Source organism: Scyliorhinus canicula, chromosome 8 (genome assembly GCF_902713615.1).
Source record: "Scyliorhinus canicula chromosome 8, sScyCan1.1, whole genome shotgun sequence".
Taxonomy (NCBI): Eukaryota; Metazoa; Chordata; class Chondrichthyes; order Carcharhiniformes; family Scyliorhinidae; genus Scyliorhinus; species Scyliorhinus canicula.
The window spans coordinates 90289195-90316864 of NC_052153.1; the positions used below are offsets into that span (position 1 = coordinate 90289195).

At 41.7% G+C, this 27670-nt stretch overlaps 1 protein-coding gene across 3 annotated transcripts in view; it reads left to right on the forward strand.

The window, feature by feature from the left end:
- Window positions 1-480: 480 nt before the first annotated feature.
- LOC119970383 (guanine nucleotide-binding protein G(q) subunit alpha) overlaps window positions 481-27670 on the forward strand; it is a 318243-nt gene continuing 291053 nt past the window's right edge. The window contains exon 1 of one of the 3 annotated variants that reach the window (XM_038804914.1): window positions 481-559. In XM_038804914.1, coding sequence (XP_038660842.1) covers window positions 496-559 — 64 coding nt within the window. In that variant the 5' untranslated portion in view covers window positions 481-495. Of the gene's footprint in view, window positions 560-1210; window positions 1903-27670 lie in introns of those variants that run through there. The other 2 variants (XM_038804913.1, XM_038804916.1) reach the window with 2 other exon arrangements.

Consider the following 27670-nt stretch of genomic DNA (forward strand, 5'->3'; position numbering starts at 1 on the left):
CTCGGTGGGCCAAATGGCCTCCTTCTGCACTGTCGGGATTCGATGATTCTGTGAACTACTATCCCACGTGTTAAAACTGACGTAAAACAGGGATGTCAAATTGTTTATATTAAAACAAGATAGTTATGTAATTGTGAATTGACATCTTGCATGACTCATATGAGGTCCACCGCGCCCCCATCCCACATTCTCTTTGCTCGTTGTCGCTACAAAAAGCCATGGCACGAAGGGTGGTCCACCGCTGCATCAATACCACAAAGTATGCTTTAAAAAATAATCAGCACCCTCATTCATTAGCTGTAAAGAACCGAGTTATGTTAACGGAATCATTTCAAACATGGACGAGATTACCGTTATGATCCTTCAAACGCTGCAGCCTCTTCCCCAAAAATAAAGATGGTGAAAGAAACGCAGCAGCAGTATCCACTACTTTTATATTAAAACAAAAACTGATTTTGTGTTCTCGAATCCGGTTGATGTGGCCTTAATGAGTTAATGCTAACATGGGATTTTCCAACATACAAACCACACGGATCAATTCAATGGTATCTTGTCTTTTGTGAGTGACTGAAGTTTTTTTTGTATTTGGGATTTGAATTGCTATGAGGAGTGGCCTCTCCGCGGATGTTATGGTCATGGGAATGTATGGAAAAGGGCCGTTTGAAATGGTCCCTGTCCGAAATGAACATCTCCACATAGTTCGCACTGTTTTTGACCGTGGTCCAACTGCTGTAATATCAGATTATGTCCTGTTGATATATATATATATATCACGACGGGGAGGGAAAATCGTGGCCGGATTTCCTTTTTCTATTACGGGTTTTCATCCATCTCCGTGCAGCAAGAATTAATTTAAAAGTCCCTTTCTACTCATAAAATCCGCTCTCCTCTCTTTCTCTCTCCAAATGCATAAAATTACGTTGCGAATCGAGAGCAATCGTCGGTTGTAATGAAAAACATCAGGGAGGATGGAGAAAAAAATTGCATGCGTGATTTAAATAAGAAAATGGGAATTTATATGAAAACGCACATATGTAAATAAAATATTGTAGCTGGTGATTTAAAAAAAAAGAGGTCGGGTTGTGCAGCATTCTTATCTGGCCTGTATTTTACTGTGCGTGTGTGTGTTTTTAAATGTGCTCCCAAGGTGTGTGCAGTGATTGTGGTTATCGCAGCTGCATTCCCAGTCTCTCCACTCAGAGGGCGGGCGGCAGGGAGGGAGGGAGCGAAGAGCCGCCATATTCGCTCCAGTTTACCACGCCCGTGGATCTAGCGGAAAGCAGCAGCAACAAGACGTCTCTCTCTCTGCGCTCCCAGCCGCTTTACTTCGGAAATTCGCAGACAACGTGACGGGGGAAAAATCGCCAGCGCGACTGGATCCGACAGCCTGGCGATTTTATATATGTATATTATTTATGCGTGAAAAATACAAAGAGCGAAAAGGGTTGCCGCAGGATATAGTTGCATCCGTTCACAGCGCGAGGAGAACATCAACGAGAGAGATCATCAGAGACCCTCCCTTCCCAAGCTTTCGGGTTGCAAAATAATCAGCGTCAGCCCTTCTCTCAGCACTGTGTTAGGTTTTTTTTTTGCAATTTTTCAAAAATTGTCTTTTCCCCTCCCTCCTCCCCCGCCGCCTTAAAACTCCCAGTGAATTCTCCATGTTTAGGAAGGCTGTGGAATACTGAGCGAAGACACCCCCCTCCTCCAACCACACCACAATACACACAGATACACAGGCACAAACACACACACCAGTCGGCTACATGACTCTCGACTCCATCATGGCGTGCTGCCTGAGCGAAGAGGCGAAAGAAGCCAAAAGGATCAACGCGGAGATCGAGAGGCAGCTCCGGAGAGACAAGCGGGATGCGCGACGAGAGCTGAAACTACTGCTGCTCGGTGAGTATTCGAGGAAAATGACATTGGGGGTGGGGGAGGAAAAATAACTTCACATTTAAGAAAAGATCGGAATAGTTAGCATTTTACCCCCCCCCCCCGGGGGAATGTAACAGACTGTCTTGTGTCCCACTTAGTCAGATAGGTGCAGTGGGGTTGTTAACCTGACATTTGTGCGTGTTTATTTATTTACTTTTAATGTGGTGAGAGTTGTTTGTGGTTACAATGGATTTTGTCGGCATTGTTTTCAGTTCTGGATGCGTAACTCCGATTGGGAGGGAGTTAAGGTTATTCTTCAGTAATTAGAGTATCTTGCAGGCAAACAAAACAGCCGGCCTATTTACAGCGATAGCTTGAAGTGATAATCAGAATTCTCCAAATGAAGCCATTTTATGTTATTGCAATGTTGTGAACATGTTTGGTCAATTTCTGTAATCTGGGGTGTAGATGGAGTTCTACACAATGCTTATATATCATTGGAGTCATGTAGCTATGAAGCCCTTCGTTTTTCATTTGTATAGTTTGTATATTTCTAAATATAAGGAAATGCTGATGCACTTACAGTATGTAACTTGTACATTTATATTGTGAAATTTGCCTTAACGCATTGCTTATACAGGGAAGCATACATGGTGTGTACTCAATACATTGGTTTTGTTTTAATACTGCAGTTGACATTTTTGGGTGATGTGTGATTGATCATATTGTTTAACCAAAGACGATGCAAGTTGTAAAAGGATTGTACAGTTGCTGTATATAGCGTAATTGGAATTACTGAGCAAGCCATCTAATGATTTACATTTTTAAATATATGTTTCAACTGGGAAGGTTGAGTCAATTTCTAATGCCCTGTTCAACAAATGTAAAAAAAAACTTGTGTCAATCTTTCTTTCAAGATCTTGATAGACAACAACATTTTATAAAGTTTGGTGTCCTAAATTCTTCCATGTGCAGCCCTGTAATTCACAGGATCAACAGTGCAGCTGGGACAAGCCTTTTAGCGGGTAGAAGGCCAAAAGTAGACTTGTATTCAAGTTAACTGTATCAAGTGCTTTAAGATAAATGCCAATTATACAGCAGGGGATATTATTGTATTGTGTTAGGTTACATGATTAAAATTGATCGTTTGATCACATCTGCCAGAGTCAGCGATATTATTACACAAATGCCACTTTTTGTCAGAGGGGGAAAAAAATTAAAGCCAGGAATGGGGGTAGAAATGACATGATGGAATCGATGGACTCATGTTAAGTGTGGAAGCATGTCTTTAATGATAAAAGAGAAAGCTTCATGTTTTGAGAGGTGGTGAAAATATTTACTGATTTTGACTGAGTTGTATTCAGTGCTGTTTGTATTCTTGCGTTTGAACTGGAAGTTTTGTTAATCACCACATGACAAAAAATTCACCTCTGTGCAGCGAAGAGCAGGAATATCCATGGCTCTACCTTTGCATCCATAACACATCATTTGTTAATTCCTGTAAGCAGTGACATGGATCCAGGTCAAATTAGGTTTTTATAATCTGTATGGCAGAGCAATGAAGTATATTCATGCACTGAGGCATTCCCAATGTGGTTGCTGAGTCAAACTCCTCCACCATACGTATTCAAACTTGTGGTTACTACCCATGAAATCAAATCAACATAAAATATTGCTCGACTATTATTTATCCATTCTGATCAGTAAAATACAAAATATTAACCCATGACTTGTGCATCAAGATAGAAATGATGATGTGCTCAAAATCTCGCAAGTTACTGATTAAAGAATAATAGGTAAAAGTGTGTGGGAGAAGTATCTGTACATGCTACATGAGTTGTTATTTTGACATAACACATCAAATCATGTTTCTCTATGATGTATTGAGTCTATAGCCTTCCATAGAAGTATTTTACTGTGCTTTCAACTTGATTTTCAGAAGGCTGAACCATCTGATTTTGTATGGATCTGATTTGTATCAGAGTGGATGACATCATAACACTACAGTAGAGCTTAAAATAGCATTTGAAGCTAGAATAACCATTAGTTGCAGCAACATTGGGTTATAAGGTGAAAGTAGAGGAATGCAGATGATGCAATTAAAGATTCCAATGCGGCATCCACAATGACTATGCCAAGCATCTGGTTGTACTTCTAGCTGCATTAATGTTCTTCTCTATGTGAACTAGCATTTGTTCTGAGGTATTGACTGACAAATCTTGAGGTTGGTGTGTGGGTGTTGCTGAACATAATTTATATTAACACTGCTGTATTATTAATAATGATTATAGATGTTATCACCACTGTTTATCACTCTGTAGAAGACCCTTAAATGATACAAATGTAACTAGTAATGTTTAGAAATGAGTTACAACCATCTTTCCGTCAATGTCGACCAGATAACTGCAAATAAGGATTTGTTTTGTGTCCTTGCAATATCCTTAGACCATGTGAAAAATATAATTTTGGATTTTTAAAATGAAACTATTAAAAGCATACACCACCGTTTTGAAGTATTGTAGTAATGTATGTGTGGCTTGTTCTTGAATAATATGATCTCAAACCAAATATTTAAACATTAGTGTGGGGCTCCCTGTCTCAAAATACAGCTCAGTTTAGAACTCAATCTGTTTTCATAATTTTGCAGTCCAGTTAGTTAATATAGATCACTGAATCATTCAGTCCTTTGTAGCTGGGCACAACTATCATACTTGAAGTGCCAAGGCAGAAGAAATGTTTGGGGATTTTAGTGGACAGGTCCTAAAACCATCAGCACCACAGGCTGTTAAAAAGCCAGCAGGATGTTGGATCCATAGCGGATAGTGTAACATTTGAAACATAAATAACTTGCATTCATATAGTAGCTTTCCTGAACTCTTCATTCAAAACCACTTTACAGCTAATTAAACACCTTTTGAACTTAACTGTTGCAGGAAATCTGGAAGCCAAACTGCTCACCCGCATATCACAAACAGCAATGTGATAATGACCAAGCAACCTGTTTTTAAATGTGGTTAGTTGAAGGATAAATATTGGCCAGGATATTGAGGAAAAACTCTTCAATAAGGTATATAGGATATTTTATGTCCATCTGAAAGGGCAGACTGGCCCTGGTCTGAAAGTGGCTGGATTGTTTGCACAAGTATCTGAAGCCTAGAATCTTTTAATTCGGTTAAAATCTTTTAATTTCGGTTAAATCCAGGTAGGACATTTTAAAACTGTATTTGATCCTGATGGGACCACATCTGTGTTATAGCATACGGTTTGTTCTTGGCAGAACAGGGTACAGATGAGGGGTGCTATGCTGTTGATCCAAGAACTTAAATAAATTGCATTTAAGATGAGGTTGATTGCCCAAGGTCTTTTTGCTGTGAAAAGAAGATAATGAGAGGAAATATAATCATCTAAAATTGTGAAGGGTATGGATAAATTGGAGACAAACAGACTATATTTTTTGCATACATTGTTACATTTGTAAATTTAAAGGAATAGAAATGCAGGAGCAATTATTTTTGACTAAAATAGATGGTAAAAATGTGGTGTAGATTACCAGCATGAGTGATTGAACAAGTTACCTTCAATTTTTAAAAATCTTTATGGGATGCAAATGTTGCTAGCAGGCTCATTCCTAATTGCCCTTGGAAAGGTAGCGATGAACTACCCTATTGAAATATTGCAGTCCATTTGGTGTAGCTACACCTATGGTGTTGGGTTCAAGAAGGAATTGAGCAAGCCTTGTCAACAAACATGATTTTTGTGTTATTAGGAATGAACCAGGGAATATTGTGGATAGCTGGGCGAGGTGTATCAATTGTCCTTCATACCTGAAACTGTCACTATGTTTACAATAAACCTGTCAATTCAACAATTAACTCCTGGTACTGCTTGTAAGGCCTGTTGTTTTTTGGGTGGGACAGTAATCCTGGTTTGTCTAAGAAAATAATTGTAATTATGCTGTGTTCTACAAATATATAACCATTTATGCTATCAATGTATTTTGAAGCTAAATTTGTCTAAGGCAGGATGGTGTAATGTCAAACAGCACCAATTTGTGTCTTGTCAATGTAAAATTGATTGTGGTTTCTAATATATTCAAATACGCACAAAATACATATCGTGAACCATTTTTCTAGCCACAATTATTTGTGGTTATTTGTCCTTTTGGGCTGCACAGCATTTTTCTAATGTTAGCTTAAAAAGTGTTTTGCAATTGGCACATTAGTGAGTCTGATCCAGTGATGACATCAATTGATCAATAATTTATTATCCCTATTGGGTATACTAAGCGACTGTAGTGTCCGTGCTGTTGTGCTAGTTGAGATCATGAGACATCGACTAGGAACTTACTGCTTTGCATGGTTCAGCACCAACTTACATTTAACTTCAGAGTTGTGTTATGAATAGTTTTATCACCTTGAGGTGGTCTTATTGAACATACTTTGGTTTTGAAATATGTGTTCGTGATATGCTTGCATATTATCTGAAGGCAGGATCATATGGCAGATCATGAAAAACTACATTTTCTTTAGACAGTAAATTACTGAAGGAAAGAACTTGGGTGAAGTATTTTGGAATATCATGAGACATATGATAAGATGCTCTACATTTCCATTTAATCAGTGCAGAAGGAGGCCATTCAGCCCGTTGAGTCTGCACCGACCCTCTGAAAAAGTACCATACAGAGGCCCATTTCCCCCGGCATATCTCTGTGCATCCCCACTTAACCTTCATATCTTTCGAAGGTGGGAGGAAACCAGAGCACCCAGAGGAAACCCATGCAGACACTGGGAGAACATGAAAACTCCACACAAACAGTTGCCCAAGACTCAACTCGAACCAGGGTCCCTGGTGCTGTGAGGCAGCAATGTGCCATTGTTCTGCCAATTTATTTGTTCAGTTATTTTTGATGTGCAGTCACTGTCATGTGAATGAACACAGCAGCGAATTTACATAGCAAAGTCTCCCAAAAAGCAAATGAAATGTAGCACCTTTATGGTGGTGTTTGTTGAAGGAGTATTATTGTCTGTCTAAGACATTGGGCAAATTCCCTAACCTGGGGCGGCGCAATAGCACTGCTGCATCATGGCGCCAGAGCCCTGGGTTCAATTCCGGCCTCTGGTGATGTCCCCGTGTCTGCGTGGGTTTCCTCCGGATGCTCCGGTTTCTTCCTACAGCCCAAAGATGTGCAGGATAGGTGGATTGGCCATGTTGAATTTTCCCTTCATGTCCAAAAAGATTGCGGGGTCTTGGGTTATGGGGCATGGCCCTAAGTAATGTGTTCTTTCCAAGGTCGGTGCAGACTTGATGGGCCAATTGGCCTCCTGCACTGTAGGATTCTATGTTTTGAATAGTTGGAATAGAATCACTATAGTGCATAAGAAGGCCATTTGGTCCATCAAATCTGCACCAACCCTCTGAAATAGCTCTCAAGCCCCCACTCTATTCCCATAACCCAGTTACCCCACCTAACCTTTTGGACACTAGGGGAAATTTAGCATGGCTAATCCGCCTAACCTGCACATCTTTGGACTATGGGAGGAAACTGGAGCACCTGGAGGAAAACTCAGACAGACACTGGAAGAACGTACAAACTCCACACAGGCAGTCACCCAAGACTGGAACTGAACCCAGGTCCCTGGTACTGTGAGGCAGCAGTGCAACCTCTATGCCACCATGCCGCCCTGTTTCATTTTTTTTTCTTTTACATTCACATGAATCACTGCAACAGACAAACTGGACCTCATGTGTATGATGGCATTTCTGACATTGAGGCATTCCAACAACAAGAAAAACTTGCAAGTATATAGTATCTTTAATGTAGTAAACTAGCCCTGGTACTTCATAGGAATATTATCAAATAGAATTTGACACAGCATTGCTTTAAGATATTAGTAAGGATGTTTTTTTTAAAATTGAGAGTACCCAAGTATTTTTTTTACTACAAAAGGGGCAATTTAGCTTGGCCAATCCACTGTACCTGCACATCTTTGGGTTGTGGGTGAAACCCACGCAGACACTGGGAGAATGTGCAAACTCCACACGGACAGTGACCCAGGGCCGGGATTTGAATCCGGGTCCTCAGCGCCATAGTCCCAGTGCTAATCACTGCGCCACTGTGTTGCCCTCTATGAGGAAAGATGATCAAAAACTTGGTCAAAAATATAAATTTTAAGAAGCGCCTTAAAGAATAATAATCTTGTCACAAGTAGGCATACATTTAAAAAAAATAAATTTAGAGTATCCAATTATTATTTTTTTCCAATTAAGGGGTAATTTAGCGTTGCCAATCCGCTTACCCTGCACATTTTTGGGTTGTGGGGGTGAAACCCATGCAGAGACGAGGAGAATGTGCAAACTCCACACGGACAGTGACCCAGGGCCGGGATTCGAACCCGGGTGCTCAGTACCATAGTCGCAGTGCTATCCACTGCGCCAATTAGTAGACATACATTAACACTGCAATAAAGTTACTGTGAAAAACTCCTAGTCGCCACATTCTGACACCTGTTCGGGTACACGGAGGGAGAATTCAATGTCCAAATTACCTAACAGCATGACTTTCGATGAAGCTGTTTAATGTTGTCATCACGGAATTGTCTGTCTCAATTATTGTTGATCAGTAGTTCCCAAACTTTAACACATTCCGCAAACCCTTTTTTGTGGGAATGCCAAATTTTGCGAACCCTCAAAATAAATATTTTCCAGGATTTTTCTCCCTTTTCTCATTTATACATTATACAAAGGGATCTTGGAGATCTAACATTAGTTTTTCTTGACACTTTATTGCTGACACAATGAATAATTACACTATATATCATTGTTAGGCAAAATACAATAAGCGAAGGATAGCTACCTAACACAAATTATATGCACCCACTCAAACCTAGTTACTTACAAAATTGCAAGAATTCAGGAGTGATTGATGGGAATAGACCAATCATTTCTATTCTGGCCTTTCACCACTAAATGGAGCCTTTAATATTGGGCGTGAGGGCACATGATGTCTAGAAAGATGCAATAAAGGCATCTTTGATTTTCTCCCAGTAAGAGAAGCAGTACTTAATTTTCCAATGTGCACCAGTCCTCCCCCAGTCCTTCAACAGTGGTCAAGGACTAGGGTGGTGGAGAGAACTTGGAGAAGAGATCCCAGAGATTGGCTTAGGACCCTGGGCCACAGACCCATCATCAAGGAACAGGACTGGGGGTTGACTTCAAGACTGCAAAAAGATCAGGAGGGATAGGGCTCCGGGCCATAGACACGGTGTCTCTCAGTGATCCAGAGCCCTTCTCATTCTGACCTCCTAGTATAGATTAGATTTATTGTCACATGTACTGAGGTACAGTGAAACGTATTGCTCGAGTATAGTCCAGGCAGATTGGTGCGTTTCCCTTGCTTCTTAGGCCAGTGGCTGCTTCTGATTGTCCTATGGGAGAAGTTTGACCTTGTGTAAAGTAAGTAGTTGTTTCTGGCGGAGTCCCAGGCACTGGTTGCGATTTTGGGGTCGCCAAGGGGGCATGTTCGCAAGCCGACCAGGCCTTGGGGTACTGCAAGGACGGTCCTACCTGTTGGTGTGTAATAATATTTAATTCTATGTAAAATTGCTTACGGAAAGTAAAACAGTGAGAAAGAAAATTGGGATAATGAGAAAGTTAAATGAGACAGAAAGAATAAGTGGGGGAAAAAAAACTTTCAAAAACCACCCAACATGCTTAAGAATTTGGTGTTGAGAATTCACATTCGTGAAAATAAAAGTTTTCAATGGCATAGAGGTTTACATCCTTCATGTGCTTTAATGCCAAATCTCTCAGAAGTACTTGCTGGTGCAACAAAGCTTGTGGAGGAACAGGGCAAATCGGACAGCCGCTTCCTGTTTTTGTATTTAACTGATGCAGATGTGAATGAGGGGCATATGATGTCCTTTGTGCTTGTAAATAATAGTGATCCCTGATAACCTTACCCGAAGCAAAATAGGAGAAAATACTTTCTTCATGAGCTAAGCTTCCAGATTCACCTACCCATCACGTTCCACCAGAATTAAATCTTGTGTTATGAGAGTTGCAAAAAATGAATAATCCAGTGATCTCAAAAATTATATTTATTTTTAAGTTTCTTTAATGTAATACAAATGATTGGAAGCTACAGCTCAACTGATGGTAAGTTCATGCCACACAACACATCCATTGTAACTAATTCTATATAAATGTTATATTTAAGGCATTTGGATTTCATTTTTCACAAATATAAACAGATTTATGATCCAAAGATATAATAAGATATACAATTTCAATGTGATTAATATATTATGTTTATTCAGCTGCTTTTGAAGTAAAGAGCTTGATCATAGAAGTGCAGAACTGTTAGGGCGCATATAGGCAATTTGTCGCAATGTATCTGCCGGCTCAAATGAGCGTTGACTTAGTGCCATTCTCCTGCCTTTTTCCCCAAATTCCTGCGCGGTTTCTATTCAGATAATCATCAATGCCCTCCTGAATGCCTTGACTGAACCTGATTCCACCACACTTCAGACAGTGTACTCCAGAATCGAACCATTTAAAGTGTGGAAAAGATTTTTCTCAGATCACACTTTCTTTTGCAAATCACTTTAAATTTGTGCCCTCTTATCCTCGATCCTTTTACAAGTGGGAACATTTCTGCCTATCTACTTTATCCAGCCCTGTCAATATTTTGAACACCTGTATCAAATCTCCTCTTGGCCTTCTCCACTCCATGGAGAAGTCTCACTCTATCCAATCTATCCTCATGACTGAAGTTTCTCATCCCTGAAACTATTCTTATAGACTTTTTTATTTGACCTCTGTCCAGTACAGCCATATCCTTCCTATAGTGTGGCACCTAGAACTGTACACCATACACATGCTGAGTTTGAATTAATGTCTTGCATAATTGCAGCGTAACCTTTGTGCTCTTAAAGCTCAGGATACCGTATGCTTTATTAATGGCTCTGCCCACCTGTCTTTTTACCTTCAATGATTTATGCATATATACACTCTGGGTCCGTCTGCTCCTGCTTCCCCTTAAGATTGTACCTTTTATTTTAAATTGTCTCTCCATGTTCTTTCTACCAAAATGCATCACCTCATACTTCCCTGCATTGAGCTTCATCTGTCACCTTTCTTCCCATTCCACCAACTTGTCTATGTTCTTTGGAGTTCTATACTGTCCTCACAGTTTGTGACGCTTTCAAGTTTTGCATCATATGCAAACTTTAAAATTGTCCCCTGCATACTGAGATCTAGATCATTAAAACATACCGGAAAAAGCAAGAATAATAACAGTGATCCTTGGGGAACTCCACTACAAATCTTCCTCCAGTCTGAAAAATAACCGTTAACCATTACTTGCTGCTACTTATTACACAGCTAATTCTGTTTCACATCCTTCTATTGTATGACAACAGAATTATCAACAGAATTATCCTCATCAACTCCCTCTTTTTAAAAAAAACTCCAAGTTAGTTAAACATGATTTCCCCTCTTTTCTCTCTTCTTCTACTGATCTACCTACATTTTTCCATGTAACTATTAATTCAATCCCGAATAATTGTTTCTAGAAGCTTCCCCACCACTGAAGTTAAACTGACTGGTTTGCAATTGCTGGGCTTACCTAACAACCTTTTTTGAACAAGGGCATAATGTCTGCAATTCTCCAGTCCTCTGGCACCTCCCCTGAGTCTAGGGAAGATTGAAAGATTCTGGCTAGGAGCTTTCGGAGGCGTAGGAAACTCCGGTGGAGAAGGTTAAGGGCAAGTGGGAGGACGAGCTAAGAGAAGAGATAGAGGCGGGGCCGTGGGCGGTTGCCCTAAGCAGGGTTAATACCTCCTCATCATGCGCCAGGCTTAGCCTGATACAATTTAAGGTAGTCCACTGGGCACACATGACAGCGGCTAGGATGAGTAAGTTCTTCGGAGTTGAGGATAGGTGTGCAAAGTGCATGGGAAGCCAGCAAATCATGTCCACAAGTTTTGGGCATGCCCAAAGCTTGGAGGGTTTTGTCAGGATTTTGCTAAGGCAATGTCCACGGTACTAAAAACACAGGTGGTGCCGAGTCCAAGGTAACGATCTTTGGAGTGTTGGAAGATCCGGGAGTTCAGGGGGCGAAAGAGGCCGACGTCTTGGCCTTTGCCTCCCTGGTAGCCCGGAGACGGATCTTGTTAATGTGGAGGAACTCGAAGCCCCCAGAGTGTAGAGACCTGGGTTAGTGACATGGCTGGGATTCTCTGTTTTGAGAAAATAAAGTTTGCCTTAAGAGGGTCAATATTCGGATTCTCCCGGAGGTGGCAGCCGTTCGTCGACTTTCTCGGGGAAAATTAAAATGTCGGCAGAAGCAGCATTCCAAAGTGGGGTGGGGGGGGGGGGGCGGATTGTTGTTGTATGGTTGAGGTGCGTGAAGATTGGGCTGAGGGGGGGGGAAATGTTTATTTTACCATGTTGATGTCATTGTTTATGTTATTGTTATAAAAAATTTCAAATACCTCAATATAATATTTAAAAACAAAAAGATTCTGGCTAATGTACTTGCAATATCCATTCAATTCCTTCTATATCCTTGGATGCGTCTCATCTGATCACGGTGCCTTGTCAAACTTGTGTATTGACAGTTTACCCAACACTTCTTCCTTCTCAATTTTGAACTCTTCTAGTGACACATCCTCCTCTGTCATCATGGCTTCGGTAGAATCTACCTTTTTGAAAAAGACAGAGGCAAAGTATTCCTTTTAAACTGGAATAAAGCCCTGAGGCTTCTTTGTTATAATTGGGCTTCCATTTTTGTATGTCCTTTTGAGGTAAAGATGATGATATTCATTAACTGGGGTGTTTGGTAGCTTCTGCTGTAGATCGGACAGAAGACCTGCAGATGATTGAGTTTTGGTTGAGATGATGGCTTGGGATTTCCTCTGCTTATGTTTTATCACTGCCTCTGATATGCGCTTGCTTTTGAAGGAGGTCGCAATGTTTTTATTTGGTTGTGCAAGGCGCAGTAATCTTGGTGAATTTCCCCCGGTATTTGGTGTCAATATCAAAACTCCTAAGAGAAGCATTCTGAGGGTCCTTGTAGTCCTTTGACTGCCGTGATAATCTTTATTAGTGTCACAAGCAGGCTTACATTAACACTGCAATGAAGTTACTGTGAAAAGCCCCATGTCGCCACATTCCAGCACCTTTTCGGGAACACAGAGGGAGAATTCAGAATGTCCAATTCACCTAACAAGCACGTTTTTCGGGACTTGTGGGAGGAAACCGAAAGCACCTGGAGGAAACCCACACAGAAATGGGGCGAACGTGCAGACTCTGCACAGACTGTGACCCAAGCCGGGAATTGAACCCGGCGCTGTGAAGCAGCAGTGGTAACTACTGTGCTACCTTATCACCAGATGCACCTCAGACTCAAACACTCCATGGAAGATTCATTTTGATAAACAAGTGTCAGACTTTCTGGCTAGATGACCAGCCCAGCTCGAGTGTGCCTGACATATTATGATGTGAATGCATAGCACGCCAGCTCAGGTGAGCATCTTACAGTCTGATATTTTGTCCTGCCATCTAATTCTCAGAAGCTTCTAAAGGCAGCTCAAATGGAACCACCTAGTGCAAAGTCTTGACCAGGACCTGCTGCCAGTGAAAAGGTTGAGGAAGCATTAATATGGTGTTTGCAGTTCGACAGCTCCAGAAGAAATGCCAAGATTGGAGCATGAACCTGAATACCATGTTTGTTGACCTAACCAAGGTCTTTGACACTGTCAGCTGTGAGAACCTTTTGAAGGTAATTGAGAAATTCAGCTGTCTTGACAAATTCATTACAGTGGTTTATCTGTTCCATGATAGTGTGCTTGTACTTGTCCTGGATGATTGGAGAGTCTTCTACCCATTCCTGGTTGTTCATCAGGTTAAAAAATGCTCCGTGTTAGCATAAAACCTCTTCATGTTTTTCTTTGACATGCTCTCCAATGCCTTAAATGATAGTGCTCCTGTCATCAAAAGCAGATATTGCATGAACGGGAAGCTGCACAACTTGAAATGTCTCCAGACAAAATCAAAGTCACATAATGACTTTGTAAACATGATTGACAAGTTCCTGCTTGCTGATGACTATGTACTAGTTGTCAGTTCAAAGCTGGAAATGCAGTGTAACATGGATTTGTTCTCCAATGCATGTGACAATTTGAACCTTTATGATCTGCCCAAAGAAACCTGAAGTAACTTGCCAGCCTTTGAGCCTTATGATCTGCACAAAGAAACCTGAAGTAACTTACCAGCCTGCTCCAAGAAAGCCCCGAGCCCAAGGTTTCAGTCCATGACCAGAACCTGTCAGCAGTGGATAAGTTAACTTTTCACTGAAAGGCACATTCTCACATGACACACTCAAGAATTGCCAAAGCAAGTGTCAACTTTGACAGTCTTCAAATATCAGTCTGGGAAAGAAGAGGAGTAGTAATTCTGCCCACCAAAGTTTCCGTTAGGGAAGGCATCCGAGACAAATAAGCCTTTATTATGATATTTAATTGAAAAATATCAACACAATGAATTCATGCCAGGAGCAGCATCAGACATGAGAGTGAGGTAGCAAATTGGGGAAGCTACAACGTAAGATTGATGCATGCTGAACAGTGGAAGCAACATGTGACACATGGAACTAATTTGTTGTAATGGAACTAAGTAATCCTACAACAACTGGATCAAACCCAAGATCTATTGTCCTGCCCCATCCAGTTGTGAATGGTGGTGGGCAACTAACTGGAGGAGGAGCCAAAAATTCCATTCTTAGTGAGGGACGAGCCCAGTGCTAAAGACAGCTGAAGCATTTACAATCACTTTCAGCTAGAAGTGCCAGATGGCTGATCCATCTTGGCCTACTTCTGAGGATCCCATTGTCGTGACTGCCAATCTTTAGCCAGTGTGATTCATTCCACATGATATTAGCACTTGAAGTGCTGTGATCCAAGAAGGTGGCTCACCCGTACCTTCTCAGGATGGTCAACGAATGCCAGCTTCCAATGAATAAACATATCTTTTAAAAAAAAAAAATAAAAAAAATAATCCAATATAAAATTGAAGAGAGTGGCCAAACATTTCAACAATAGGCTGATAGTCTATCTGTCAAAGTTTTCATCTTGCACTCATCAGGGCACTTAGCAAGTCTACCGATATAAGGAGAACACAGAAATCTATATGGTGGGAGAAGAAAGTGCTAATTGGCTGACAAGCAGGCTCTAGTAGAGGCGTTGCCATGGCAAATGTGCCATGGTGACTCGCAGTTAATTGCAAAACATTGTCTGGAATCCAGTCAGGCAGTTTGACCCTGTTTGGGCAAGACCCAGGCTACTTCAGACCACCCTGGAAAGGCAAAGTATCTCAAAAATTTGAACACTGGTGAAACTAGCTGTTCTACGCTGCTGTCATGTAGCAGCGCACATGGTATTCAGCATTAACAGGATGCTGCTGTCAAGCCAAAAAGACGTTCTACCTATCACAAAAATGAGTATTGTGATGTATGAATTTCATTGTCAGTGTGATGCGAGGTACGTCGGCCGTACACCTTAAAGACCGACTAGTCACATCAAACAGCATGCCCAGCTACTGTACCCAATTGGCCCATGCACACAAAATTCAAATCATAGTGTCCAACATTTCGATATGATTGGACAACGTGCTAAATGTGGCACGGCATGGTAGGACAGTGATTAGAACTGTTGCTTCACAGCGCCAGGGTCCGAGATGCAATTCCCATCTTGGGTCACTGTCTGTGTAGAGTCTGCACGTTCTCCCTGTAAGTAGAGTCTGCACGTTCTCCCTGTGTCTATGCGGGTTTCCTCCGGGTGCTCCGGTTTCTTCCCACAAGTACCGAAAGGCGTGCTGTTAAGCAATTTGGACATTCTGAATTCTCCCTTAGTGTACCCAAACAGGTGCCGGAATGTGGAGATTAGAGGCTTTTCACAGTAACTTCTTTGCACTGTTAATGGTAACAATAAAGATTCTTATTGTATTATAATCCTCCGTGTGCTAAGAATTATACTGACAATAATTAAAGATTCTCAGTTGAGGCTTGCAGTGTGGCACATTTGCATGTAAGCTACATCTCTAAATACGCAGGGCCCTGATCTTTGTAGCCAAAAAAAGTATGTGTACACGTTATGGCTTTTTCAGCTTGACCTAATAAGTGACAGCCATTTGCTGACTCATTCCCAGAGCATTGCCTTGATCAACCAGGGTCAACCTTCCTGGTTTAAATTTAAACAATGCTTGGCAGTTAATTGTCAGGCACCTGGTGCATTCTGCATAGCAATGTCTTTACCAATCAGAATCTACTTGCTAACCGATCAGCACTTCTCAAATAAATCGTTCTCCCTTCTAACGGTATTCTTGTAAAATGTCTTGATGAGTGCAAGACAAAAAGCTTCAAGGTGTAGAAGGTTGTTCCATACCCAATTAGCCCAATTTGTACTACTCGAACTCTGTACTACAAATGACTAACTCTAGCTAACATACCAAGTTCTGATAATCAGCTATGTGACATATTTGCTGCGGTTTTTGCATATCATAATGATAGAAATCACATACGAGATATGTGACCAAATAGGAAGAATCAGAATCTTTATTATTGTCACAAGTAGGCTTACATTCACACCGCAATGAAGTTACTGTGAAAAGCCCCAAGAATACTATCCCCAACAGGATTAATGTTGTTGAGTGCCTTTTAATCGTTTAGATAACTACGGAAATATATGTGGCACAGTAATCAATCTTAGAGTATGAGACTAAAACGACTGATATTGTTCAATACTCTGCTCTAATGTTAACATTTTTGATGCCAAGTATGCTAACGTTGGTTTAGGGAAGTGAATTTTACTAAGATTGCACAAATCAGTTTTAAGTAGGTCAAGTACTAGTTTGCATTTTGCAGAATATGTATGTTGTTTTCCATTAACTTCAAGAGCACTATTTTTAGTTGCAGAAGGCTTAATATTTTACAGGTAAGTAAAATATAGAAATAGCTTTTGTTTTGGTGATTGCATTCTGATAAGCTAAACAAATGGATTGAAGGAACATATTGAGTACAGGCTGTAAAGTTTATGAGGAAATAAATGTGGTGTTGAAAATTGAGAGATGCTGCACAGTATTGGGAGAATGACGTGCAGCAAATGACCCAACTCTTTAATATGATCTACAGCTAACTGGCCTACTTAGTTCCTTTGCCAGGTCTATAATTAAATCAACAGGCCACTGAATATGGAGAATGCATATGCCTCAGTTTTGTAAATCATGCTGTGCAAATGCTGCTGAAAGTTATATAACAGAATTTAATGAGTAAGTTTTGGTTTTAGAAGCAGGAATAGAAATGATTTGTGAGCAGGCAATAGAAATGGAAAGAAGCTCTGCTTCTCCGTATTTGATGGTGTTTGAAAGGAAGTGGAAAAATTGATCTCCTGAAAAGTCTGCAAATTGATAGAAAATACATGCAATGCACAGTGTTACGCAACTTAGTGGCGATTAGTACATGTTGGAACAAATGAAGGGGGCACTCGATGTGTGACTCTATGCTGGTTGTGTCAACTCAATGTTATCAGAATTACATCGCTGCTCTTTCAGGCTTTTCCCTACCTGGTGGACACTCCTACTGCAAAGCTGAACAACACAAATCTTTTCATTAAGAGCATCCATTTCACTGAAGAGGCTTCAGGTCAATCTACATCCAATAATCTGCTTTGAAGGCATTACTTCTCACATTTTGACAGTTATGACAAATTGCATCACAGCAGCTGAGACAACTCACAACATTCTTTTTTTAAAAAAAAAGTCAGCTCGTTTATCTGCTGATGTTAAAGGTCCTTATTTAAAAAAAAAATTCCAGGATTTGAATTTGAATTTCCATCTTGGCCAGAATATAATCATCTGTGTACCAAGTTTTGTTGCAATCCATCCATTAATTTTTGACATATATTGTTCACAAACAGACAAACAAGCTAACAAACAGGTGAAAACGTGAACTACACCCACCTTTAGTGGCGAGGTAATGCATTAACAAAATGGACTAAGCTCAGAAGAGAAGTGAAAGAAGTTGCTTTGTCATTCAGTTTTGTCAGTGTTTGTTGAACAGTTTGGGTAGCTTATAACTCGGGTTCAAAATGCATGAGCAACTGCTTCTAAAATACAACACAACAATTGGTGTGTATTGGTGTTTACTGTTTATGTAAATAATGGTCCTAATGTGAGACATGTCTTCTGTTCCTGTATCCCTTTACACTCTGTGTATCTGTGATGTAATAGATTAGACTCGAGCGAGAGATTATAAGAAATACTTGAAGTGAATCAGTTGTGGAATAGTACTTCTAAACAAATTAATACAAGCTCCTTGATAATTATAAATAAAAGTTGTCACAGATCAATCCTGGTGTGAACAATATGGAAATGCAATTAAGCCAGTAGATAAAATTGTTGATAATTTGGCGCAGAATAAACAGATTAATGAACCAAAGAGTTAATTGGAGGGTAGAAAAGAGATACTTGATATGTTTGAGTGCTCTTCCGATTTGCCCCCTTAACTTCCTGTTATCATAATGTTGTCAACATTTTCTCATAATTTTGTGTATCCATGCTTAATATTTATTGTGCCAAAGTAAACTTGTCAAGCTGATTACAGTTTGATGAGTGCTTATATGAGCTGTGTGTGTTGGCCATTATTTTGATTCTTGCTTTAATCTAATTTTATTCACTTTTTCCAATAAGTTAATTTTCTAATTGTAAAATTTCAATTGAATGATTTTATATTTTTGTTTTATTTCTCTCTGTCACTGCTTCCTGTCTCCATTCGTATACTACTGGGCCAATGCCTGTTCTATAGTTTATCATCATAAAACATACAGTGCAGAAGGAGGCCATTTGGTCCATTGAGTCTGCACCGACCGACTTAAATCCTCACTTCCACCCTATCCTCGTAACCCAACAACCCCTCCTAACCTTTTTAGTCACTTAAGGGCAGTTTACCATGGTCAGTCTACCTAACCTGCACGTCTTTGGACTGTGGGAGGAAACCCACGCAGACACGGGGAGAACGTGCAGACTCCGCACAGACAGTGACCCAGCGGGGATTCGAACCTGGGACCCTGGCGCTGTGAAGCCACAGTGCTATCCACTTGTGCTACCGTGCTGCCCTACATACTACTATATACGATAGCAGCACCAATAGAGTGAAATTTCAGCCTAATTTGAAGGTGGTTTGTGGAGGGGCTGTTGTCAAGTGACAGTTCGCAAAACCACAGTTGTTGGGAAGCGGGAGCAGGGGCCTGTCGTGAAGGTGAGTGAGTGCCTTTAAATTTACTTAAATTTGCTTTAAATTTCAGCGGCAGCAGGGTTTGAGGGAATATCAGGTAAGCTCTTCCTTTCTTTTTCTTTTTCTTGTTTTTTTTAAAATCTAGAGGTGATGTCAGGGAAGGCAGTACAATTCCTGCAGAATGTTTGAGGTGAGGGACGCCGTCAGTGTCCCTGCTGATTTCATCTGTGGGAAGTGCACCCAACTCCAGCTCCTCAAAAACCTTGTTAGGGACCTGGAGCTTGAGCTGGATGAACTTCGGATCATTCGGGAGGCAGAGGGGGTCATAGATAGGAGCTTCAGGGAAGTAGTTACACCAAAGACTGGAGATAGATGGGTAACTGTAAGAGGGACTGGGAAGAAGCAGTCAGTGCAGGGACCCCCTGCGGTCGTTACCCTGAGTAACAAGTATACCATTTTGGATACTTGTGGGGGGGACGACTTACCAGGGGTAAGCCATGGGGTACGGGCCTCTGGCACGGAGTCTGTCCCTGTTGCTCAGAAGGGAAGGGGGGAAAGGAGTAGAACATTAGTAATTGGGGACTCAATAGTCAGGGGCACAGATAGGAGATTTTGTGGGAGCGAGAGAGACTCACGTTTGGTATGTTGCCTCCCAGGTGCAAGGGTACGTGATGTCTCGGATCGTGTTTTCCGGGTCCTTAAGGGGGAGGGGGAGCAGCCCCAAGTCGTAGTCCACATTGGCACTAACGACATAGGTAGGAAAGGGGACAAGGATGTCAGGCAGGCCTTTAGGGAGCTAGGATGGAAGCTCAGAGCGAGAACAAACAGAGTTGTTATCTCTGGGTTGTTGCCCGTGCCACGTGATAGTGAGATGAGGAATAGGGAGAGAGAGCAATTAAACACGTGGCTACAGGGATGGTGCAGGAGGGAGGGATTCAGATTTCTGGATAACTGCGGCTCTTTCTGGGGAAGGTGGGACCTCTATAGACAGGATGGTCTACATCTGAACCTGAGGGGCACCAATATCCTGGGGGGAGATTTGTTAGTGCTCTTTGGGGGGGTTTAAACTAATTCAGCAGGGGCATGGGAACCTGGATTGTAGTTTTGGGGTACGGGAGATTGAGAGTATAGAGGTCAGGAGCACAGATTTGACTTCGCAGGAGGGTGCCAGTGTTCAGGTAGGTGGTTTGAAGTGTGTCCACTTCAATGCCAGGAATATACAAAATAAGGTAGGGGAACTGGCAGCATGGGTTGGTACCTGGGACTTCGATGTTGTGGCCATTTCAGAGACATGGATAGAGCAGGGACAGGAATGGTTGTTGCAGGTTCCAGGGTTTAGGTGTTTTAGTAAGCTCAGAGAAGGGGGCAAAAGAGGGGGAGGTGTGGCGCTGCTAGTCAAGGACAGTATTACGGTGGCGGAAAGGATGCTAGATGGAGACTCTTCTTCCGAGGTAGTATGGGCTGAGGTTAGAAACAGGAAAGGAGAGGTCACCCTGTTGGGAGTTTTCTATAGGCCACCTAATAGTTCTAGGGATGTAGAGGAAAGGATGGCGAAGATGATTCTGGAAAAGAGCGAAAGTAACAGGGTAGTTGTTATGGGAGACTTTAACTTTCCAAATATTGACTGGAAAAGATATAGTTCGAGTACATTAGATGGGTCGTTCTTTGTACAATGTGTGCAGGAGGGTTTCCTGACACAATATGTTGACAGGCCAACAAGAGGCAAGGCCACATTGGATTTGGTTTTGGGTAATGAACCAGGCCAGGTGTTAGATCTGGAGGTAGGTGAGCACTTTGGAAACAGTGACCACAATTCGATGACCTTTATGTTAGTGATGGAAAGGGATAAGTATACCCCGCAGGGCAAGAGTTATAGCTGGGGGAAGGGCAATTATGATGCCATTAGACATGACTTAGGATGTGTAGTTGGAGAAGTAGGCTGCAAGGGTTGGGCACACTGGATATGTGGAGCTTGTTCAAGGAACAGCTATTGCATGTTCTTGATAAGTACGTACCAGTCAGGCAGGGAGGAAGGGGTCGAGTGAGGGAACCGTGGTTTACCAAAGAAGTGGAATCTCTTGTTAAGAGGAAGAAGGAGGCCTATGTGAAGATGAGGCGTGAAGTTTCAGTTGGGGCGCTTGATAGTTACAAGGAAGCGAGGAAGGATCTAAAGAGAGAGCTAAGACGAGCAAGGAGGGGACATGAGAAGTCTTTGGCAGGTAGGATCAAGGAAAACCCAAAAGCGTTCTATAGGTATGTCAGGAATAAAAGAATGACTAGGGTAAGAGTAGGGCCAGTCAAGGACAGTGGTGGGAAGTTGTGTGTGGAGGCTGAGGAGATAAGCGAGATACTAAATGAATACTTTTCATCAGTATTCACTCAGGAAAAAGATAATATTGTGGAGGAGAATGCTGAGACCCAGGCTATTAGAATAGATGGCATTGAGGTGCGTAGGGAAGACGTGTTGGCAATTCTGGACAAGGTGAAAATAGATAAGTCCCCGGGGCCTGATGGGATTTATCCTAGGATTCTCTGGGAAGCTAGGGAAGAGATTGCTGAGCCTTTGGCTTTGATTTTTAGGTCATCATTGGCTACAGGAATAGTGCCAGAGGACTGGAGGATAGCAAATATGGTCCCTTTGTTCAAGAAGGGGAGTAGAGATAACCCTGGTAACTATAGGCTGGTGAGCCTAATGTCTGTGGTGGGTAAAGTCTTGGAGAGGATTATAAAAGATACGATTTATAATCATCTAGATAGGAATAATATGATTAGGGATAGTCAGCATGGTTTTGTGAAGGGTAGGTCATGCCTCACAAACCTTATCGAGATCTTTGAGAAGGTGACTGAACAGGTAGACGAGGGTAGAGCAGTTGATGTGGTGTATATGGATTTCAGTAAAGCGTTTGATAAGGTTCCCCACGGTCGGCTATTGCAGAAAATACGGAGGCTGGGGATTGAGGGTGATTTAGAGATGTGGATCAGAAATTGGCTAGTTGAAAGAAGACAGAGAGTGGTAGTTGATGGGAAATGTTCAGAATGGAGTTCAGTTACGAGTGGCGTACCACAAGGATCTGTTCTGGGGCCGTTGCTGTTTGTCATTTTTATAAATGACCTAGAGGAGGACGCAGAAGGATGGGTGAGTAAATTTGCAGACGACACTAAAGTCGGTGGAGTTGTAGACAGTGCGGAAGGATGTTGCAGGTTACAGAGGGACATAGATAAGCTGCAGAGCTGGGCTGAGAGGTGGCAAATGGAGTTAATGTGGAGAAGTGTGAGGTGATTCACTTTGGAAAGAATAACAGAAATGCGGAATATTTGGCTAATGGTAAATTCTTGGTAGTGTGGATGAGCAGAGGGATCTCGGTGTCCATGTACATAGATCCCTGAAAGTTGCCACCCAGGTTGATAGGGTTGTGAAGAAGGCCTATGGTGTGTTGGCCTTTATTGGTAGAGGGATTGAGTTCCGGAGCCATGAGGTCATGTTGCAGTTGTACAAAACTCTAGTACGGCCGCATTTGGAGTATTGCGTACAGTTCTGGTCGCCTCATTATAGGAAGGACGTGGAAGCTTTGGAACGGGTGCAGAGGAGATTTACCAGGATGTTGCCTGGTATGGAGGGAAAATCTTATGAGGAAAGGCTGATGGACTTGAGGTTGTTTTCGTTAGAGAGAAGAAGGTTAAGAGGTGACTTAATAGAGGCATACAAAATGATCAGAGGGTTAGATAGGGTGGACAGCGAGAGCCTTCTCCCGCGGATGGAGGTGGCTAGCACGAGGGGACATAGCCTTAAATTGAGGGGTAATAGATATAGGACAGAGGTCAGAGGTGGGTTTTTTACGCAAAGAGTGGTGAGGCCGTGGAATGCCCTACCTGCAACAGTAGTGAACTCGCCAACATTGAGGGCATTTAAAAGTTTATTGGATAAGCATATGGATGATAAGGGCATAGTGTAGGTTAGATGGCCTTTAGTTTCTTTCCATGTCGGTGCAACATCGAGGGCCGAAGGGCCTGTACTGCGCTGTATCGTTCTATGTTCTATGTTCAATGTATACTTTTATTTACTTGTACATATTTTTGAATTACTTTAAATATACTTTAGCATACCTCATACTATTGTCACAAGCAATTAACAGAACATCATGGCAACTTTTAAACTCGTATCAAATAAAATACTGAACAATTTAGTTTGACAGACTAGTTCCAGCCACCAACAGTGAAGATCCCCATATTATCCAGTGCCTGACTATGCAGTGAAGATCCTCAATAGTTGCTGCTGGAACTAGTTTGCTCCATTTCTCATCACTGGAGGGAATATTTTCTTGGAAGGTTTAAGAAAATGACATTGGTCAAAACTTCTGACGGTCACCCCACTCTTCTTGCTGGCTCCATTATTTTTTTTTTTTTTTTTTTAATAAACAATTTTATTGAGGTAGTTTTTGGCTTTATAAACAGTTACAGACATCATCAGAAAGGAACTGGCTCCATTATTTTGATGCATGTTGACTATATTGGTGTTGACAAAATGCAATCTTCTGCCTCTGCATTCCTGGTCCACTGGATGTAATAATCATCTTGTTCATGGTTCATATTAACATAGTTTTTATAAATTTAAAGTGCCCGATCTTTTTTTTTGTGGCACGGTAGCACAATGGGTTAGCATTGTTGCTTCACAGCAGCAGGGTCCCAAGTTCAATTCCTGCTTGGGTCACTGTCAGAGGAGTCTGCACGTTCGCCTCGTGTCTGCATGGGTTTCCTCCGGGTGCTCTGGTTTCCTCCCTCAAGTCCCGAAAGACGTGCTTGTTAGGTGAATGGGACATTCTGAATTCTCCCTCAGCGTTCCCGAACAGGCGCCAGAGTGTGGCGACTAGGGGATTTTCACAGTAACTTCATTGCAGTGTTAATGTAAGCCTACTTGTGACAATAATAAAGATTATTATAATTAAGGGGCAATTTAGCATGGCCTATCCTGCACATCTTTGAATTGTGGGGGTGAGACCCATGCAGACGGGGAGAATGTGCAAGCTCCACACGGACAGTGACCCGGGACTGGATCGAACCCAGTTCCTTGGTGTTGTAAGGCAGCCGTGCTAACCACTGCAGCATCATGCTACTCTTTTAAAAAATATTTTAGAGGTAGCTTTTTGTGTTGGGAAGATTAAATTTGTATGGGTAAGGAGATTAAAATGCTCGACTTGAGAAATTGTGAGAACATCTGAAGTAGTGGCAGTGCATAGGGTTCCATGTGTACTTATGGGTTCAGATGGCCTTTATTTTCATGGAGGACTGCAGGCAGTACATACGAGGAGATTTGACCTGACTTAATTAGAAATTTAAATTATTCATTTAGATAATCTAATCAAAAGATATTGTTATGAAGGTCAAGAATAATTGGTTTACATTTCTGTTTGGAACATCACTGGTATGCCACATTTCCCTGGAGATGGGCTGTGGGAGTTAGGGAGGTACCCTTTGTTTGATTCATTTGTGTCTATGTTTGATCACAGAAACAAGCAGTCAGCAGTTCAATTTGGGAACCAAAAGAAAACAGTTGTAGCTTTATACAGTTTGCAGCTCATTGAGTCAAGGGACACAAAAGAGATAAATGTTGACCAGACCTGCATTTTAAGCAGAGAAAATGCTAATTTTATCACTCATGGCACAGAATGTGGGTGGGAAAAGAGGCTGGAACATTAGCCTAGCTTGGGGCTAGAGGAAGAAATATACAGTAATCCTCATAGCCAAATACATTTCACCGAAGAGTAGACTTGGTGAATACAGTCTGTGTCTGACCAAAGCCAGGACAAGGAGTTTGGAGGCCATTAGAAACCAGGGGTAGTTTAATGAATTGGGGGAAAAAACTTGTTGCCTTGCAATGGGGTCTAGGACACACAGTATCAGAGGACAAGGCAGACAGTCGGTGTGTGTATGCCTGAGAAAAAAAGGCAGAAGTTCTCAGCTCTTTTTAGTAAGAAATCCTGCAAGACTGCTGGGGAATTGAGTTTAAGGAACTCGTGGACTGAATTTTGAGATTGGCCACATGTTAAGCCCCCTTTTAAAAAAATTTAGAGTGCCCAATTCATTTTTCCAATTCGGGGGCAATTTAGCCTGGCCAATCCACCGACCCTGCACATCTTTTGGGTTGTGTGGGCAAAACCCACGCAAAAATGGGGAGAATGTGCAAACTCCACACGGACAGTGACCCAGAGCCGGGATCGAACCTGGGACCTTGGCGCCGTGAGGCTGCAGTGCTGCCCTAAGTCCCCTTCTGATGGTGGGCACCCTCCCTTGAAGGCTTTGAGACTTCTGCACTTCCTTCAGTCTCCCCAGCCCACCCACCCCAGCTTCCATGTCCCGACAGTTAGAGTTAGTCACAAAGTCCCAAGAACATAGCTGCAGTACCTCTTTCGGCCCTAGTGGTAGAGGACGTAATCTCTGAATAAGAGGTATACCATTAAGGACTGATATGAGACTTTTGGGGGGGTGGCGGCGGCGGCTAAATATTTGTAACGCTTTACCTCCAAGAGCTGTAGAATGTTCACCCTTCGGATGAGAGGATTGTTGGATTAAGAGATATCAAGGAAAATGGCCCTGTGCTTTGAAATTAAGAAGAATGAGGGTTTGATTTCACTGAAAAGTTCAACATTCTTAAGGGGGCTGATGAGGGTAGTCGCAGAAAGGCTGTTTCTCCCGACTGCTTTGTCCAAAATCAACAGTCATAAAATTGGAGGAGTCAACCGTTTGAGACTAGAATGAGGAGAACCTTCTTTGTCAAAGAATTGTGAATGTGGAATTCCAGTCTCCCACATAGCTGAGACGCTCAGTCATTAGCCTATTGGAACACTAAGATCAACAGATTATTGGGCACTGTGGAATTTGAGGGACAGGGGGATAATGCACAAAAGTGGAGTAGAAGTAAAAGTTCAGCCAAGATTCTATTGAATTGCAGAGTAAGCTTGAGGACAGCATGGCCTATTTCTGCTCTTGTGTCTGTTCATATTTGTGTTGGCTGCAATCAGAACATGACAGCTCACTGTCTGATAGGCAATAAATAAAAAATGAATGATTACATCTTTGCATCAGGTTATGCCTACAAGTGATATGGAAAAGGTAATATGTGGACAGCTCCAAAAGGACATTTTCTTTCTCTATTCTTTCATTTGTCTCCACTTAACTAGTTATGTTGTTTAGAAAGTTTCTTAAATATAATTGGTGTGAGCTCACACTTGTAAATCAGCTTATATTCCAGAGGTTTGTTCAGTGTCACACAGCAGAGAATGGATGAATGCTTTAAAGTGTACTTAACAGTCAAAACCAAAATATTTTTCACCACTGTTCTCCATTATTGCCTCAATTTTCACCTTAACTAAAGAACTGTAGTCAGCCTACTTCAGCCACCTAAACACGGTGGCACAATGGTTGGCACTGCTGCCTCACAACATCGGGACACTGATTCTATTTCAGCCTCTGATGACTCTGCGTGGAGTTTGCATGTTCTCCCCTTCTCTGCGTGGGTTTCCCACAGTCCAAAGATGTGTAGGTTTGGTTGATTGGCCATGCTAAATTGTCCCTTAGTATTTAAAAGGTTAGGTGGGTTTAAGGAGTTACGGGAATAGGTGGAGGATGGATTTGGGTGATGTGCTGTTTCGGAGATTTGACAAGCAGAATGGCCTCCTTTTGCACTGTCGGAATTCTATGGAAGTGTATTGGAATCAAATCATATTCATTTCTGCCAAAATCTGCTTCATTTTTCTTAGTTTGGGCTACCAGAGTGTGTTTTTAAAAAAATCGGTAACAGATGTACATTACCACCAATGTAATAGTTCACTTCAAAACACATAATGCAAAAGCTCTTGTTCTAAGAGTTCTGTTATACCAAACTAAGAATTATTGAAATATTGTATTATTTGATTAAAACGTAAGTATTTTCCATATGTTCAGGTACAAGAGTTTAGCATCACTTCAAAACTCAGGCAGGATTAGAATCTCAAACACAGTGAAAAATGTTATACTGTTTACTCCCAGCCCATCTTGGAATATCTAATGTTTCCACTGGGCCCTCAAACTCCTGTTGAAAGCAGCCACTTGGACTTCCCTGTCAGAAGCATTACTGGGATAACCTGCGTTTATCCCAAAATCTTTGCAGTAACCGTTATTAGTATCGCTGCTGATAATACTGAACAAGTCAGGTCACAGAGTGAAACCTGGCTTGATAGATCCTAAATTACTTTTCTTTTTTAAAGAAACTGTAGAGATCCATCACTGGACACATTACTTTTAACACCGAACAAAAAGTTTATTAAATGAACCATATTACACAGTCAAAGATGGAAAGATTTCTGTACGAACACCAGAAAAGGATGCAAACTTTATGCTGTTTTATTCTGTCAACATCCTTGTAGACAAAAAAAACCCTCTGAAGATTTGCCGGTATCTTAACACCACAGCTTTGGCCGGCCCAGTTTCAAATGATATTTCTTCTGACCAATTTCTGAGCATTCACTCATG